The sequence below is a fragment of the Pinus tabuliformis genome, chromosome J (genome assembly GCF_031772625.1).
Source record: "Pinus tabuliformis cultivar Carrire ecotype Pingquan chromosome J, CPIR1, whole genome shotgun sequence".
NCBI lineage: Eukaryota > Viridiplantae > Streptophyta > Pinopsida > Pinales > Pinaceae > Pinus > Pinus tabuliformis.
In genome coordinates this window covers 115,227,007-115,245,949 of record NC_142295.1, presented here as the reverse complement: position 1 = coordinate 115,245,949, position 18,943 = coordinate 115,227,007, and the positions used below count along the sequence as shown (strand labels likewise).

Sequence of the window (18,943 nt, the reverse complement as noted above, 5' to 3'; positions counted from 1 at the left end):
AAAGTACTTTTGTTTTAGCACCATCACTAAAAATTGTTGGAATTTTATGGTTTTTCAAAAACATGATATTTTATATTTAATGTCGTGCCTAAAAATCTTTGGAATTTTAAGGTTTCTCAAAAACGTCATATTTTATCTTTAATTCATATTTGAAAATCATTTCATATTTTATCTTTAATTCATATTTGAAAACCATTTCGTTTTTCAAGTGTCTTGCACAAAAAAAATTGGTTTTCGCTGTCATATTTAAAAAAATTTGCTGTCATATTTAAAAATTGTTGAAAATTTACTACGAATAAAAATAAATAAATAAATAAAATATTATTCTAGCATCAACATTTTCATTTTCACTTTGTTTTTTCAAAAAAAAATTGTTTTTTGGCTAAAGTTTTCATTTTGAGGTAATAGTAGGTAATAGTTCTTGTTTGATTGGTAACTTTGTTCATCATTCTTTGCTTTCTTCATAATACTCCGATAAAAAATTAAAATAAAATAAAATATTATTCTAGCATCAACACTTTCATTTTCAGTCTGTTTTTTCAAGTTTTTTTTTGGTTTTTTGGCTAAAGTTTTTGCTTTCTTCATAATACTCCTATAAAAAATTAAAATAAAATAAAATATAATTCTAGCATCAACACTTTCATTTTCAGTCTGTTTTTTCAAGTTTTTTTTTTGGTTTTTTGGCTAAAGTTTTCATTTTGAGGTAATAGTAGGTACTAGTTCTTGTTTGATAGGTAGCTTTGTTCATCATTCTTTGCTTTCTTCACGATACTCCTATAATACTTGTTAACAAACACAACCAAGCAAATACATAAAGGCATGATGTTCATCAGTGATTCTAGGGTTTCCATGGAATCTACGAGGATAGATTCCTAGGGTTTTCAAGTACAAACCTTAGATGTTGGGATGCCATATTCAACTAATCATCATCATCAATCATTACGGGCACAACAGAATGACAAGTTTCCTACGCTGACTCTTATTCTTGGAAGCTAAAAATCCGCCGAAGGAAGATTGTTACTGTTTCTGAGCCTACTGCAGATGGTTGGGGGCCAACCCCAATGACCACGTTGATTCCCCAACTGGTGTTGGGCTTACCCTGACTGCTGCACAATCCTTTTTGAGATATTATGTTATAATTGTGTGTTGGACCAATGGACTGTGTACAGTTTTATGTCCTGGATTTATGTTTTTCTAGATTTTGCTCAGGAAGCATTGATTAGGTTAATCAATGATTTTGGCTTTTGAACCTGCCCAGATTTTGATTTTTGCTAGTGCTAGTAGTGACTATATTTGCAGCCCCCTTTTTCAATAGAATGCCCACTGTACATTTACTATTCATCTTCATAAATAAAGAAAGCATTTTATTTATAAAAGAAACGAAATTAGCAGTTACAATCACAAACCCTCAAGATACAGAAATTCATCTCAAAGAATAACTTATTGTAACATCCGTGAAAATATTTACAATTATATTCTTTCCCAAGGCCCGGATTTACAAAATATACAACTTCACCTCCCCAGGAAATGATTAAGAACTGAAAATTCAATTCAGATTTCATAATCACTACTTTCAAAAGGGCTGCAATAGAGAACTCTCCCTCAAAAATCAGTATCTTCAATCTGCATTTCTGTTCACCTTCATCTCTAGAAGCCTCTCTACTGGTTGACGACAAATAGGACATCGCTTTGTTTGGAACCGGAGAACTTTTGTACATCCACTGCAAAGACACTGAAAGAATCAACAAAACACTTAGTGAATTGAACATGAAGTGTAATAAATAAAAAGAATTTGACTTCTAATAGAAAAATACAATTACATACCGAATTGAACATGAAGTGTAATAAATAAAAAGAATTTGACTTCTAATAGAAAAATACAATTACATACCATATGCCTGCAAGGCAATATCATTGTATCCCTTGGTTCTGACATGCAAATAACACATTCCTTCCCAGGATCATTGTCATCAAAATCAGTCCCTACAGAATTTCCAATCCCGTATATTTCTTGTAACTCATATCGTACACCATTAACCCATAGGATTTGCCTCACAACTCTGACATTATACTCTCCATTATCCTTCTTTCCAATGACAGCTTGTGTGATCTGACAATTGACAGCTTTAGGCAAGGGGCTACCAATTTGCTCACTAGTTGTATCTGGGAGATCTATTGAATTACTTGTTGAACTCGCATCTGCCCTGACAGCAATTGGAAACTCTTCATCAGGTCCTTCCTTCGATAGATCCTTATCATCAAACACAGAGAGATCAATGCCTGTTCCTGTGGGTTGTCGAAAATTTTGTCCCAACCCTTTCTCAAAAGGTACCCTCACTGGCTTAATCATGTCTTCTTTTAAAGATGTCAAGCCACAATTTGGACCCTCCTTAGCAAAGAAGAAAATACTGATGCTGCACACATATCAAAGGCACCATGAGTCAAATATCCACAACCCTGAGTCCTAATACTCTAGAAGTTTGGGGATAAAGACTCGAGCTAGATGTGAGACAAATTATGCACACAAAAATATTTACTTGACTAACTAGATTATCCAGTAGACATGACTCTTTACTGGCTTTATTGTCCAAGTTATCGAACCATGACTTGCAACATGGCCCAAATTATGTAAATTATATTAATAAAATATTTATTAACATACCTTATCTAATTTGGAACGATCCCTCCTATCCACCACCAAGTTCTCTATCAAAATTATTTAAAATGATATTTTGATCAGTACGCATAAAAGATGCATTCTTCCAAGTCGCAACATTCCTATTCCACTCAAAAATCCACTGAATACAGAGTCAGTAATAATCATATTGTCATGTAATATATATATATATATATATATTAGTTGGGGTTATCTTGGATGGTTGGGCAGAATGGTTGTTATCTTCTCCACCTAGGTAAATACCTGCGAGTGACATAATGATAATAAATATTGCTGTAATGGCCTCATGTTTATGCATATTGTTGTATATATATATATATTTGCACTGAGAAACACTCTACAGCTTAGTATAGGGGAAATATGTAGGCATTAGATGTAAACATTTTTCAATATAGGGGAGATGTGTAGGCATTAGACGTAAACATTTTTTTAATGTCAGCTCTATTGAATAATTAACCTATATAAGTGAATGATTGATTTATATTGATTAATCGAAATAGCAATGTCTGTGACTACGAATAAACGAAAGGTATTGGTGTAAGACAAACAATCTTCATTTTCTGAAAGAGTGAGTCCATACAGGCGAGTTGTTTTTTATAAAAATATATTTGGAAAACCTGTTAAGTGTTATTTTATTCAAAGTTTCGGACTTCAAGGTGAGTCCATCAGGGGATCACAATTCACAACTGAGATGTTTTAAGCATGATAATCTTTAAGCTATTAACAGTCATAGATTATAATATATATTTCATGTCGTTTCAATTTTGGGCAGTGTTGTCACTCCGAATTCCCTTATTGCTGGAGAGGCCAAGCAAGCAAACTTGGATCCTTCATGTATATGAAGGGATATATTTTGGTTACATAATTCCCAGTTTTGTATTGAGGCCATGTTGAAAAGAGAGTGGGGTTTCCTTGAGGTTTGATTGTGATCACAGTTGTGGCTTTTTTTCTCTTTTCTGTGTCAATTATCCAAGCAACTTCGTGATCGTTTGGCCTTTTGATTTCATGGTTTTCAATTGTGTTGAAGCTAAAAAATCACGGCATACCTTTGTTATTGTTAGAAATTGTGAAACGAGTTTCACCGTTGTTCTTTGAACTTTCTCTCGAAGAGAAACGGCAACAGTGCCCTTTGAGGCGTTCCTATCTTCAATGCAATAGGCAGCGTTAATCAAGACGTATGGATGCAACAACGTGAAATGTAGGTGTGTTTCGTGATATGTGGGTGTGGAACTGGAAACACAATGTGTTACATTTGCAGAGAGACAAGTGGGGAACCGAGAAAACCCTGTCAAATATGCAACAAGTGTGGTTCTATAGAGAATAAGACTCTGACAGTCAGGTAGGAAGCAAATTGGAACCGAAGAAACCAGAGTTGCTTGATCTAGAAACTGGATCCCCCCTCAAAAGGGTAAGATGACAACCGCCCACATAGAAGCTAGGATATCTCCTGCAACGTGTTCCTGCTTACGGAATTACACCTCCATCAAATTTTGACGAACTCTACAATCAACTTGCAAATATGGAGGTACTTTTGCCGCAGTTCTTTAGACTTGGTGATGAACTTGTTAACATTGGTGTATCTACAATCAGGGGATAAATTTACGTTCACTGTTAATTGTAATTTAAAACTATTTTTTAATCATTTAAATATTATATTATGTATTTTTGGTAATTTTAATTTTCTTCAAATAAATTTGATTCGAATTAATAATTAAAAATATAAATATAAATCCCCCATCGGGGTGATTTTTTTTATCATTTAAATATTATATATTATATTATGTATTTTTGGTCAGTTTTATTTTCTTAAAATACATTTGATTTGAATTAATAATTAAAAATATAAATATAAATCCCCCGATCAGGGTGAGTGCGGGAAGGAGGATGGTGGGATTCGTACTGTCATCATGCAAATTAATATACGTCAGGCGAGGGAGGTTGCGTGGCCACCCCAGACAAGTCTCACCATGGGTGAGACGTTAAGGCGATCTAATCATCATGATTATCAAACCCACTGCAGTTGGCAGAGCGGTGAGAACCATCAACGGAGATCCTTCAGCAGGTTTTCAGTGGCATAGGAGGTCTTCCGAGGAAGCTCCAGAGGGCGGTTACTGCGTTTGGCTCTAGGCTGCCGAGGGCGAGGTTTCACCTTCTGTCTCAACCTTTACTGGTATGTTTTGTCTAGTCACCCTCTGTGCAATATGATTTATGTGATAAGTCTGTATTGTATATGGATTTTGACAGATAATCAAAACAAATTCTTCTGGAATCGGGTTGAGCTTAACCCTTTAGAGGTCATGGGGAATGGAGTTTTCCCTTATGCCCGCCAATTAGCAACTCCTATCCCCTTTTCTGTTAACATGCATCCACTGATAAAGCAAATCCGGGACTGGCTTGTGTGTAATATTTCATATACTCATTATGAATCCTTCTCTGGGCAGAAAAACATCTACAGGATAATGGGGTTAAGCCTTTAAAACAAGCCCATGAACATATTATGGAGATATTCTTTCGAGTAAAGTTTAATGTCTTTCTGCGATGTATATGTCTCTGTAGACCCTGCAGGCTCTTTACCTTGTTTGATTCACATGATTCTCCACTCTTACCGTCTTACCGCCTTCAAGACATCAACTTTGCAGTTTTCACTAAGAGGATCGGAGGTTGGTTTCCAGCCTATCAGGCTTACCATAGCCTCCTTACAAGCAACAGTCAGAAGACAAATATGGTTCGCCCTGCTTCGCGTAATAGTCGCACTCCTAATGCTGGTCAGGGGAGGGGCCGAGGCCGCGGGTGGGGCAATCCCGACCTGACCCACCAAAGGCAAGGATCAAGAGTCTAGGCATCATCCCGCCTCAACAGCAGTCAGAGCATTCATGACCAACACCCATCCTCAAGCCCGCTAGACCATAAATGAATGGGAAACAAAGATTGTTAATCAGCTTAACATCAGCGACCAAGCAATTCTGGAGGAGCTAGGGGAGATAGTTCCATACCCTGGTCATACCCGAGGCTGCCGCACGCACTCAATACCAGCAGACATTATTTTTATTCTGGTTGGAGAAAACTTTCCTGCCGAAGGCTTTGATGACGAATACTACCAATAGTTCAGGCTTTGTCGATGAGATTCAGGAAATTCATAGGGAATTTCAGTTAAATCAACGCCAGATCCAGCAATAGAATGTCCACCTTGCTCGCACAGAGCATCCCCTGCTTGCCTCAGACAGGGTTGTCGGGTTCCAGCCCCAAAGACCCAATTCCAGTTGAATCTTCTGATGAATAGCATGGTATGGCTTTTCAAATATTTCAGTTCTGGTTTACATGATAGATAATTAGAATTTTTTGTATATATGGTGCAAGCTTATGGTAAACAGGAGTCATATAAAGAAACTCGAGTTTATATTGTTATGCAAGACATTCTCAAACAATACAGATTTTGGATGGCTTGTAATGCGAACAAATGGTCAACAGACCTGGTTTCCCACTGGGCAGGTTGAGACCATCTGGTTGAGATTGTTGAACTTGTAACACCTGCCCTATTTTGAAATGGTAAGGGCAGGTTGAGACCATCTAGTTCAGATTGTTGATCTTGTAACACCTGCCCTATTTTGAAATGGTAATAGAAAAGTCTTGCCAAGCTTATATATACATATATATAAGCTTTTATATATATATAATTTTAACTATATGTTCATTATTACAAACCAAAGATGGGGTTTGGGCATGGCACAAACAATTATGGAGAACTAAATAACTTCAGATTACTCCTCATTTTCACAAACAATTATGCAGAACTAAACAACCTTAGAGTACTCCTCATTTTCGCACTTGAGAAGAATTGTAACCAAGATTCAGATCTTTGGAGACTCAAAAATTGTCATCGATTGGATCAACTCACTTTTTCATTGTCACTCATTGTCACGTGCACACACTCAGGGTTATTGGAGGAAATTACAGCATTAAAGTCACAATTTGATTTTATTGTTTGTAAAGTCACATTTACAGGGAAAAGAACCAAATTTCTGACAGCCTTTCCAAAGAAGTTGCACAGCAGCCCAGCGGCCAATGGTTAACACTGGAACAACAGGAACAGGAAAGCTACCAATATTACCAGAGGCCTGTCATCGAGCATACAGGGGAAGCAGAGCCGACTGACTGATCAATCTCCATGGTCCTCCAATGGTTAATACTGGAACAACAGGAACAGGAAAGCTACCAATATTACCAGAGGCCTGTCATTGAGCATACAGGGGAAGCAGAGCCGACTGACTGATCAATCTCCATGGTCCTCGGCAGATTTTGCTAGACACTTTTCGCTGTTATTTTGCATCAAACAGTTACTTTACACTGCTCCTACTACATGTATATACTTTTGTCACTTTTGCTAAATATTTATGAACTATGAACTGATATACTGGGATAGATGGCTCGGTCCATCTCTACTATTCGCATAATACTTTATGCAGCTGATACAACATGTAATTTTCAATATGAGTATAATGGAAATTACAATTTTTTCCTTGAGGCAAAATAATAATAATAATAATAATAATTTAATTTTAATTATATGTTTTATTAAGTAATTAAATTTAAGTAGTTTTATGTATTTATTATTAATTTATTGTTGTGCTACTCTCCAGTCAAGTATGGTGGAAATGTTGTAACATCATGTTTAGCATTTTGACTTAATCAAATTAAAATTAGATTAAATTAAAATTAAATTAAATTAAAAAATAAAATAAAATAAAAGACATAAAATTAATAATTGTATTTAGATTTATAATTAATAATTAAACCAGCGTAAATCAATCTCAACTTTGGATCTACCAAGCGTAAGGAGGGATCAAATCTCTTGAGATGCAAACATATTTTAAAGTGAAAAGAGATTTGATCCCTCTCGACGCTTGGTAGATCCGGAGTTGAGATGGATCTAGGCTAGTTGTACATCAATGAAAATAGAAATGGCATCCATATATAACATTTATATTTATTTATATTAAATAGAATAAACATATAATAAAAGAGCTAAAAAAACCATCATGCAGAGTGCCAAATTAATTGCAGAATATATGAAAACATGCATATTTGTATATCAATGAAGATAGAAATGCATCCATAGTACATTATTGCATTTATATTTAAAAAATAAAAAAGAATGCCAAATTAGTTGCAGAATATATGAAAACATACATACTTGTACATCAATGAAGATAAAAATGGCATTCAGAGTACGTTAATGATTAATCATTTGAGCATCAACAATTTAGAATCTTGATTCTATCAATTACAAACAAACATACAAATTTTTCAGCCATATAAAAGAAAGTAGACCATACTTATAGAATCAAATAGGTTATCTAGCAACTGTCAACAATAACATGACCAAATAGTTATGTTTATAAAAAGACCGTCTACACACTGAAACATGAACACTCAAAGGTCCAAAAGAATAAACCAAGCTAGTTGCTAAACACCTCTCTACAGAGAAAGTGTCCACCAATTGTTAAAGCACCCATGTTGCAAAATGTTGTACCTATTGGGATAGCACTACCATGCATGTACCACCACTGTTGATAAGCAATGTTCCACCATCAGTTATATAGAGATCCTCATCATCTGTATCATCCTTCATTTGTTACCTCTACCTCGACCTTTTAGGGACACCAATCAACACCAACCAATTTTGATGAAACTGCCTAATCCAAACCTTAAAATATGATAGCAAAAAACTTAACATGCCTGATCAAAGATTTTGGTTTAAGGAAAAAGGTACATTTTTGTTAAGGCAAAGAGTTCAACAAATCAACACCACCAACAATGGGATACATATAGAGTTTGGTGCTCTTGATCAAATGCCAATCACACATCTTCATACATAATCGAATCCAATGAAAATGTTGCAATCCCATCAACTCTGAAATCTGTTAAGTCCCTTGAATTTTGAATGGAATATGAAATTATGTTCTTTCTATGAAGTTGGAACCACTCTCAAACATCCTGAAACAATTAAAGGTAATGTTAAAAATTTATGTTACTTTAAGAATTTAACATTACCGTTAGGGAGCGCCCATGGAGTGTGGTTGAAGAATGAAGGGAGTGTGGTTCCAAGCTTTGGGAGCACCCTGCTCCCAAGGAGCGCCCATGGAGTGTGGTTGAAGAATGAAGGGAGTGTGGTTCCAAGCTTTGGGAGCACCCTGCTCCCAAACTGGCAGGGAGCTTGCCCAAAATGTCCAGACCATTCTGGGAGTGCACTCCTAGAGCATACCCACTTGGAGCATGAATCCTAGAGGTAACCTTTAACCAAGCACACAAGGTTGAGTAACCTACTTCACTTATTGCATTATTAGAAGTTGAAACTACATGCCTTCCTTTCATAACAACAACGTGCTGTAAAAGTCAGCCTTGTAATAACTCTCATCTTAGATTTTACTATGGCTATTGAACTCCCAAAATTCTAAGCTTCAAGGTTCAAATGCAGTGATAAATCAAATCTGGTGTGGTTTTTTTCCAAATTCCCAAGTTTGTGAGCGCTCAGTAACATTTACAATCAAATACAAAAATATCTTTTGGTACCTGCTCATGAGTAAACTGTATTCAGTTGGACTAGGGGCATGAGCAACTAACATGTTTTGTATCTAACACCGTAGGAGCAATTAAATGACTGCTTTTGAAAAAGCTACCAATCTAAAATCAATGTTAACAACATCTTTTAAAATTTCAATGTCTGAAGTGGCTGGCAACTACCACATGGTGGTACCAGTTCTCTTCTGGAAGAAAATTTTATATAACTAATGGAAGTAACAATAGTTGTCTAAGTAAGCCTTATCATAAAGGATAAAGTTGGAACAAATCTCTCTATTCCACTGCAAGAAGCTTCCTTCTGACTCATCGGGCATAATAGGGGGTAAATATCATGAGATATGCCTAGTCCTTCGTGAACTAAATAAGAATTGACATGACTCTACACACGCTTACTAGTGATAAGGTTTGCATGCTTGCACTCAAATCAATAAATTTAGAGGAAAAAAAAATAAAAGCACATATATTTTCCTATCACCTATTACATCTACCATTGAATCAGAAAGGGATATTTGCATGCATGTTATCTACACCACTCATCACCTTCAAACACTAGGCATGTCACGAGACTGTTTCCAATGGTCCTAGCATGAAGTGTCTTCCCAAAGGTCCTAGCATGAAGTGTCAATCAGAAGACAATGGATGTGTACACTCCTCTCATTCCATAAAAAGTTTGTTTTTTTGCAATATTGCAATGAATATTGAATCACTCAAAGGATGAATACTGCAATGAATATTGACTCACTCAAAGGATGAATATTGCAATTCTGTATAGGAGGACATCCTATATCGATCTGTCTGTATAATTACACAGAAGTGTACTATACTGATCCATACAGCATTGTCCATACAGCTGTATTACTTCGATGACTGTACAGGACTGCATGCTGCTGGAAATGACTTTTTCCTCTCTGCCCGCTCTCTCTCCCTCTCTGTCAGTCAACCTGATCTGCTACTCGAGTGTGTTAAAAGCCTCTATGTTGCCCTGTCTTTATATTTTTAGCAAAAAACTATTATTAAGATTATTCCTAGCCTAGTTCATGCATGAGATACAATTTTGAACTCAACTGATAAAATAAGACTTTCATTTTTCTTTTACTAAAGCAAATTACAAAATAGAATATTTTTTCCAACACTAGAATTACTTTTAGAAAATATCCTGAACTAATTCTCGCATGTTCACACTGAACATGTGCAGAAGTTACTGTCCAAACTATAATTCTCAATGGCTATCACTGTGTGGACCATGGTCTTTTAACTGTTATCTGGCTGTGGGTTCTTTGCCTTAAGCCAACCCCGCATCTTTGGCTGTTGTTTTGTTTTTTGATAGTGCTTGTGAATGCTGCTTAGTCTTGTACAAATTATTCGCATTAAAGTCAAAGGAAGCATTAGTTCAAAAAAATAAGAACATAACCCATGTTCCGTGGTGGATGCTTGATCGAAAGTTTAGAGCAAGAAAAGAGAGCTCTGAGGCAAGAATTCTAGGATTCACATCTAATCTTTGTAAGGCCCAGAGCTCAAAAAGACAGGTCTGAGTCAAAAGTTCTAGAATCCACATCCCATTTTAAGGCCCACTTGTATATTCATCATTCTTACAAGACACAAAGCAGGGATTCTAATGCACATGGACAGAATCCTCCACCCTTTGCAATCCCAAATTGCTGCACTTCACAAAGTAAATAAAATCATCGTTGACACTAGTGAAAGAAAATGAATGGCAAGAAAATGTACAACACTCGCTCCAAGGAAAATCCACCATCAAATAGGATTTGCGGTCCCTGTCTCATCCAAGACTGACATGTGCAAATTATGCAAATTCTTCCTCCACTCAAGTCTATATAGAGAAGCTGCAAAAAATCTCATAAAAGTTGTCTTCGCTGACATGGCCATCTCCTTGTCCTTGTGGATAATCTTTATCTTCCCATTGCTTTGTTATTGTTAATATTGACTTAGTTGACACTATTAAATATCATCATCAAATATATTAATAAGTTGGTCTGAAAGGTCACTTCTTTTAATCTAATTAGATAAATGGGCCTTGTAGCCATCATCTCACCGGCCATGACTACTGAATTATATCAAATACCAATATTATCTCAAAGTTTCCTTCCTGACATTTGTGGCCTAAGTCTTCATGTTTGCTGAATTTAATCCTCAAAAATCAAAATCCTGTGAATTTGATGCACTGTTAAATAAATTCACTGAATGTTAACATTAATTCATTTAAATTCAAATTTAGAATTATATATTTTTTCAAACTCAGTGCTGAGCCTTATCACATCATTTTGCATGGGCAATTTTTTTCGTGCTTCATGGTTGTAGAACATCAACATGACTTAGGTGATTTAGTTTGGACTCTGGAGCTAATTAGCAGTTGATCTTGAATCCTAATGTATCTCATCTATTACTAACATGGTGTCAAAGTTAAGAAGCTAAAGCCTAAAACTTCCCAGCAGTAACAACTCATGCTTGAAGCTAGTTAGCAAAAATTATTTAAGTTTCATTACTTCGACAACAATTCCAAAGCATTGTCAGCTTCACGAAGAACTGGTGTGAAAAGGTCCATTTGAAGCTTTGTAAATAGCATAGTTAAGCGTTACAAAAAGACATTTAGGCAAGGGCACCTCAAAATTTGTCTTACAAATTAACTGGTGTGAAAAGGTCCATTTGAAGCTTTGTAAATAGCATAGTTAAGCGTTACAAAAAGACATTTATGCAAGGGCACCTCAAAATTTGTCTTACAAATTAACTGGTGTGAAAAGGTCCATTTGAAGCTTTGTAAATAGCATAGTTAAGCGTTACAAAAAGACATTTAAGCAAGGGCACCTCAAAATTTGTCTTACAAATTTTCTTTAGCACCAAACCTTACTTGCCTACTGTCGATTGTATGCAAATCAATTTGTAGCATCTGATAGATCTACATGCGTGTGATTTGAAGAACATGCACATTTCTACCCTGAACGTGACTCATATAGCAATAGAAATCCTACAACACCTCATGCATATTTCCTTGCTCTATTCTAAATAGAACAATTTATCAAGTGGTCGTGAGCCAAATCCTTTCAAATTTCAAGGTTTCTGACTCTATTTTGTGCATCTTTTTATACATGTCTAAACATGTTAGCCCGCTAAAGAACAGATCTTGTAGTGCCCACAGTATGATCATTGTCCCTAAACAAGGTGTGTGATTTTCAAATCTATCCTTAAAGTTTCATAAAAGATTGGTTCAGCCTAAAACTTGTTTATCGCATTTAACATAGTTTATGAAAGTTTGAATATCAAGACTATCGCAGTGGAGGCATTCTAATATTTCCGCTTTCCTGTTGATTCTCAAATCAAGGCATTTAGATTAGAACCAGGGATGAATTGATCAAAATGAATATATTATTCAACCCACACTCTCATATATAAATAAATCTATATACATCCCAGTAGGCTAGTTCAGGTGGTTGAGTGCTTTGAGCTTCACACAAGATGTTTTAGGGTTGATCCCATGGATTCACTGCCTCTGTTACGTGCCACACTCAATGTCCCTGCTGAGTCAAGCATTGTAATCAAGGTCAACACATTTAACCAAGTACCATCCACAAAATGCAGAGAAGTACCCAAAAGTTTTCCCACAAAGTTTTCCATGAATATATATATATATATATGAATGATCATTTTTATTCCTTTGACAATGTCTAAAAGATCAAAAATTCATGTAGGAAAGTTCATAAAGGAGCTTTACTACTACTAGTAGGGGAAGTCTAGGGTTCAAGTCCCCACACCTACCAATTTACAAAGGAGTGAAACTATTTATCAAATAGATAAATAAAGTGAAAATGAAGGCTTTATTGCTTTAGAAAAAATTTAACTCCATAAGGGGAGGATTTTCTAAGGAAAAAGAGCATATTCTTCCTCATAAAACTTTCAAACTGCATAAACTCCTTACTCTTCAAAAGCAATCCTATGTTCAACTTCCATCATGTGGTCCATTAACTTAGAATTTAAGCTTACGAGTCAAAACTATGACATGTGAGAAAAATTGAAGATGCAATTTGAAGATGGTATGAAGGGAAAATGACTAAAAATTAAAAAACAAAAACAAAACAAAAAAACAAAAAACTCAAGGAATTATAGGAATACAAGAGCCAGATGAATCACATTTTCAAATTCAGAGCCGAACCACATTTTCAAATTCAGAAGCCCTCCTACAAATGCAAGGAGTAGTATTCAAAAGCTATTAGTGAGCCTTGGGTTAATCAACTTGAACACTAGCTCGTGCATTAGAGCCTTGTGAATTGAACCAACGTGTTGCAGTTGCAATTTGGGAAATGTGGCATTGATTATGTAAATAAGGACAGTTAATTCATTCAGAATCTCAGATCGTTTTCCAAAATCTACATGTTTCATATGAGAATTTTGTTTCCTATTATTGCACTACAAATAGATGGTTTGGCAATGCTAAACCTGGTATGGATTTCAATACCTTATGTAATCCTTTGATTAAAGAAAAAAAATAATAAATTTGGGTGGGATGGGCTCCAAGCAAAAGGTTCACGTACCCAAACAGAAATAGAGACCAAGTCAGAATTTTAAGATGTATAGTAATGATCCCAGAAACACATCCATGCACACCCTCATGCAATCACGCAGTTTCACTCTCCCACTCCACCCTCGTGCAAGCACACATCTTCAGCCTCCACTCCCACCCTCATGCAAGCACGCACCTTGACCCCCCTGCAAATTCCCAACCTCATGCAAGCCTAAGAGAAAGGAAAGAAATCATCAAAAGAACAAATTATTTAATTTAATTTTAACACAGATAAGCATATACATAATTATTTATTTTTAATAGGCTTAATGTCCATCAAATCCAAAAGGGAAATAAAATCCTCCATACATTCCCTAAGGGGATCCCGAATGGGACTGCCTCCTTTTTTTCTCCCATGGATGATAGTGGTATTCAAATCACCTCCAAAAATACTACTTGTTCCAAATTCAGAATCTCGTGGATTACAGAGAGAAGAGAGCAAATTGATTTTGAAATTATCCTTCGTTTTTGAAATTGATGGATTTAAATTTATATATATATATATATGTGTGTGTGTGTGTGTGGGTGCCATGTAAAACAAGGGCATTTTGAAGATCAATGTGGTATGTAGTTGGTGAACCTTAGGAACCAAAATAAAACAGCAAAGTCACTCTTATAATGATGATAAAGCCTTTCATGTAGTGACTTCTAAAGCTTTACCTATTTTTCACCCTCTACTGATTTGATGTCAATTCTCGCTAAACTCATCATATTACCAGAATTATGATCAATGTGGCTACAGGATATGTCTATGCTGATGATTGACTATATAAATTCTCTAAGTCTAGCTGCAAAAATCAAGTAGCTTGTGATCAAACTATTAAGTTAGCGCTTTCATTGTTCAGATCTGAGTTCAAGTTCCCTGTGGAAGACATGTTGCCATGTTCATGCAACTAAAAGATATAACCACTGCATCCAAGAACAGGTGGAACTCTTGGTAAAAATTTCAGCTCACAAAAGCAAATATATGATATATCACAATAGAGAAGGCCGAGTGCAATTCCTAGGTGAAATTGAAGGAATAAATAGCCCTTTGTTATGGCATCTAAGTTGAAGGTAGAGACCGCTTCATACTCTACAAAACCATATTTACAAGATACATGTATGGGATATAATGAGCATATAAAAAAATACTGTTTATTGATTTTTCTCTCTATTTGGTTAATGTTTGAGGTGGACATGGGAGAAAAGAGAGGGAGGCTAAAACCTACTTAAGAAGGCTTGTGTCGTAACTTGATGAGCCAGTTTCAACAAACTAGAAAATTGAAGGTAAGATGCAGTGAGAGAATGACAGTTGGAGGTTAATGTGACTGATCTTACTGCACTTGAGTGAGAACTGGAGAATAGGGAATGGGAAACCCAACATCATAATGGCAAGGACAATCCTCTTGCCTCAAGTCCAATATTGAATATTCATTACAAAATATTAATGTTTCAGTCATGATGATGTTTTTAAATGTTGTGTGTAAATGTTAATTTTATCTAATTGAAAAATTAAAAGGAAGCAATTTCTGTCAAAACTAGAAATTTATAAAAATATATTAAAAAATAATCTTTTGTTTCTACCTTCTCATTGCAAATAGCCACTCTAAAGAGGCAGAAACCCACTTTATAAGGCTTGACCAGTGATTACAGCAGCCATATTGCGCAAATTATCACATACTAATATAACATATCACACAAATTCTTAACAAGAAGATGTCTTGAGGTTAGCATTTTCATTAAAATGCTGAGAGGAAAACATTAATGAAATGACAAAAAACATAATCAACGTTTCCAAAAAGCATTGTCAAGCGAGTTGCGATCGAGCGGTTAGTTCAAAGTGTTGTCGGTGCTTAGACGTAGGTTCATAACCCCCTAAAGGCATTTGGCATTTCATTGATGCAATGAATAGAGTTGATAAATTCATCCAAGCACTGTTAGAAGGTCCGACTACATTGAAAACCCACAAACAGGGCATATCTCAATGGATGATCTAGGTGCAAGTCCTAGGTGAATTTGATAATGAACCGCCACTTCTGGGACTACATTGAAAACCCACAAACAGGGCATATCTCAATGGATGATCTAGGTGCAAGTCCTAGGTGAATTTGATAATGAACCGCCACTTCTGGGACTCGATGAAAGTCTCGGCTACCTTGACAACACATAGATATCCGATATATCAATGGATGGCCCTCGGTGCAAGGCTTCGGTGAATTTGATTGTGAATCGCTGCATCCAAGACCCCGCAGAGGTCTCAGCTACCTTGAGAGCCCAAAAATTGGGCATCTTTCAATAGATGATTCCAAGTGCAAGTCTTGGGTGTTTTTGACAGTGAAGTATTGTATCCAATGCTGGACGGAAATATTGGTGTATCTCAACAAATGAGACTAGATGCAAGTCCTAGGGGAAGACTTGATGATGACTTACAGCAGCCAGACCCACTGGAAGTCTTGACGACTTTGATGGTCATGGATGTGGCGTTTCTCAATGGATGATCCGGGGTGCCAGTCCTGGTTGCGAATTTGATGGCGAATTACCGCATCCAAGACCCTGTAGATATCCCAGATACCTTAACAAACCACGACGGTGGGGCATCTCAATGGATGATCAGATGATCAAATCTTGGTGAATTTGACGGTGAATTACCCCCATCCAAGACCCGGTGGAAGTCTCAGCTACCGTGAGGACTAACGGATGTGACATATCTGTATGGATAATCCCAGTTGCAAGTCGGGTGAATTTAACAGTGAACCACCGCATCCAGGACCCAGTAGAAGTCCTGGCTACCTTCACAACCCAGACGGATGTGGCGTATCCCAGCAATGATCCCAGTTGCACTCTTGGATGAATTTGACAATGAAGTGTCATATCCAAGACCTGGTGGTAGAAGACCCGAATACCCTGACAGCCCATGGATGTCAAATATATGAAAGGATGATCCCGAGTGCAAGTTCTGGGCGAATTTGACAATTAATTACTGGATCCAAGAGCCTGTTGAAGTCGTAGGTACCATCATGACAACCCACGGAGGAGACGTATCGATCCCAGATACCTAGTAAGTTTAATGGTAAATAACCCTCCGTAGAACTCACTCAGTTAAAGCCCAAAAATAAATGACTTTGGAAAACATCAACTGAGGAGGGAGAACATAACCAAAGAAGGTTAATTAACCTTCTTTGGTTATGTTTCTCCAAAAGCTTTGTTCATAGGTAACAAAAATTCTCTATGTACGTGTAATCATAGCCATATGATTGTCACAGACACTTACCTGTAAAAGAAATAAAGAATTTGTTCGCTTGGGACCAAAATATAAAGCTTAACGGGCTCCGTCAGACAAATTACGAGCATCACATTTCACCATAAAACACAGAAGTGAAAAATAAAAATAGAAAAGCACAACCCAAAGTGAAAAAGGAAAAAACATAGAGCTCGGGGGATCCAGACACGTACCTCCCTGGAACAGTAGCATCAAATGTAAAAGCCACCAGAAGCCGACCGGGATTCTCCTCGTCGCGCTCCAGCCTCAAGGTTTCCTTCTTCAAATTGGCATCATTCCTTATGGTGACAACCTTCTGGGGCTCTACAGAAGGAAGCAAGGGCGGCGGTCCCGTACCACCATGGGCGCCCTGGGAGATGTGAGCTTGGGGATCAAAGGAGGTCGGATTGAGACGGGAGGCATGGTGATAGGTCTGAGGCTGAAGCGGGTATGCAAGAACATATCCCCCATACCCTACCAGCTGTGCAGCAGGCGGTGGAGGAGGAGGAGGAGGTAGGGGAGGATTATTGGGATTGTTGGTCCTTCCTCTTCCGTTACTGAATACCGTACCCATGGATGAATGTTCAAGGTTGGTTCAATCGAGCTAGGAAGGACACATCAAATGTTTTTTGTCTCTGGAAATTTGTGGGCATTTTGTACTGTGGTGGATGACCTGAATGCAGAGGTGCGGGACCAAAGATGGTGACGAACAGCATAAAAAGCCATCCAATTTTAAAATGTTGCGTTTGGAGACCAAAGCCACCAACCCACGGATAATGGGGAAGGTGGTGCCATGAATCTCCCAAGTACCTAAGAGCCATATGACCCCGGCTTGATGGTTGCCCTCTTTGGGCTGGTTAGACATGCTATGGACTGCATATTGTGCAATATGCTAAAAATAGTTGCATTTATTTAAGGTACTTTATAATATAGTTTGAGTGGGTTTAATGGTTAAGAGTATGTGTTTCTTTATAAGAGGTAAAATGAGAGGGGGTTAAAGTATGTATGCTTTCGTAGGTTTAGTAGTCAAATCTTTGCCTAGAGGTGGGTCTCTTGTCCCATAAACCAAAGGGTCTCATACAATAATTTGGTGTCTGGCTTGGTTTTTTTTCCGGAGAAAAAAGCGAACTTTTTATTAACTGGATAAAAAGTTACATTGCATATGCCATAGCATTCCTTTTGTTGTTATGAGATATTTCATACAGCTGCTTCAAAAAACTGAACTGTCCTTCCTATGAAGAACCACCTGTCTATGTATCTGCTGAAAGCGTAAAACCTTAGTCTTTTTACGTTTCCAGCCACAAAACTTGAGGAACCTTTCAAAAAGAGTCATGATCAAGTCTAAAACCGGGTCTCCTCAGAAGAGGAAAACAACCCATACAAAAGGATATTGAGCAGTATATTTTATACTAGTTTCCAATATTTACAAAATTTCAAAAAACTATGACATGAATATCAAAACGATGATAAAAGTAAAACTGTATCAGCATCCCTGGAGCTAGAAGTGTGGTGGCTGATCCGACACACGGATCTGTCCATGATCCTCCTCTACAACTTTCCAGCTGCCCATATTCTGTTGCAAACCTTCCTTAGAAAGTTTGTCTGCTGATTCATTGCGCTCCCTGTATATATGGCACAAAGAGAAATTATTAAAAGATATTTTTAAGGCCTGTATTTCTTTTAGTAATGGTTTCAACATATAATTTTTGCAGTTTTGGTGTCTGGCTTGGTTGTGACCTTATAATTGGATAATAATAATAATAATTTGTATCCATATATTTTCTACTCATACACCAATTTGGTGTCTGCCTTGGTCATGACCTTAAAATTGGATAATAATAATAATAATAATTTTTTAATGCATATATTTTCT

The 18,943-nt window shown here is 36.8% G+C and overlaps 1 protein-coding gene across 1 annotated transcript; it reads right to left on the bottom strand.

The window, feature by feature from the left end:
* Positions 1-1,343: 1,343 nt before the first annotated feature.
* LOC149225810 (putative E3 ubiquitin-protein ligase LUL2) lies at positions 1,344-17,861 on the bottom strand. Its single transcript, XM_089377316.1, has 3 exons — positions 17,265-17,861; positions 1,892-2,414; positions 1,344-1,732 (listed from the first exon to the last, which is right to left on the bottom strand). The coding sequence occupies exons 1-3, from the start codon at positions 17,642-17,644 to the stop codon at positions 1,619-1,621; spliced, it is 1,017 nt and encodes a 338-aa protein (XP_089233442.1). The 5' UTR covers positions 17,645-17,861; the 3' UTR covers positions 1,344-1,618.
* Between the last annotated feature and the right edge of the window lie 1,082 nt (positions 17,862-18,943).

Coding starts and splice junctions, on each gene's coding strand:
- LOC149225810 (XM_089377316.1), bottom strand. CDS start 17,644: ATGGGTACGGTATTCAGTAACGGAAGAGGAAGGACCAACAATCCCAAT. Junction 2,415..17,264: donor GATGCTACTGTTCCAGGGAG/GTACGTGTCTGG, acceptor ATATGTGTGCAG/CATCAGTATTTTCTTCTTTG. Junction 1,733..1,891: donor TATTGCCTTGCAGGCATATG/GTATGTAATTGT, acceptor TGATTCTTTCAG/TGTCTTTGCAGTGGATGTAC.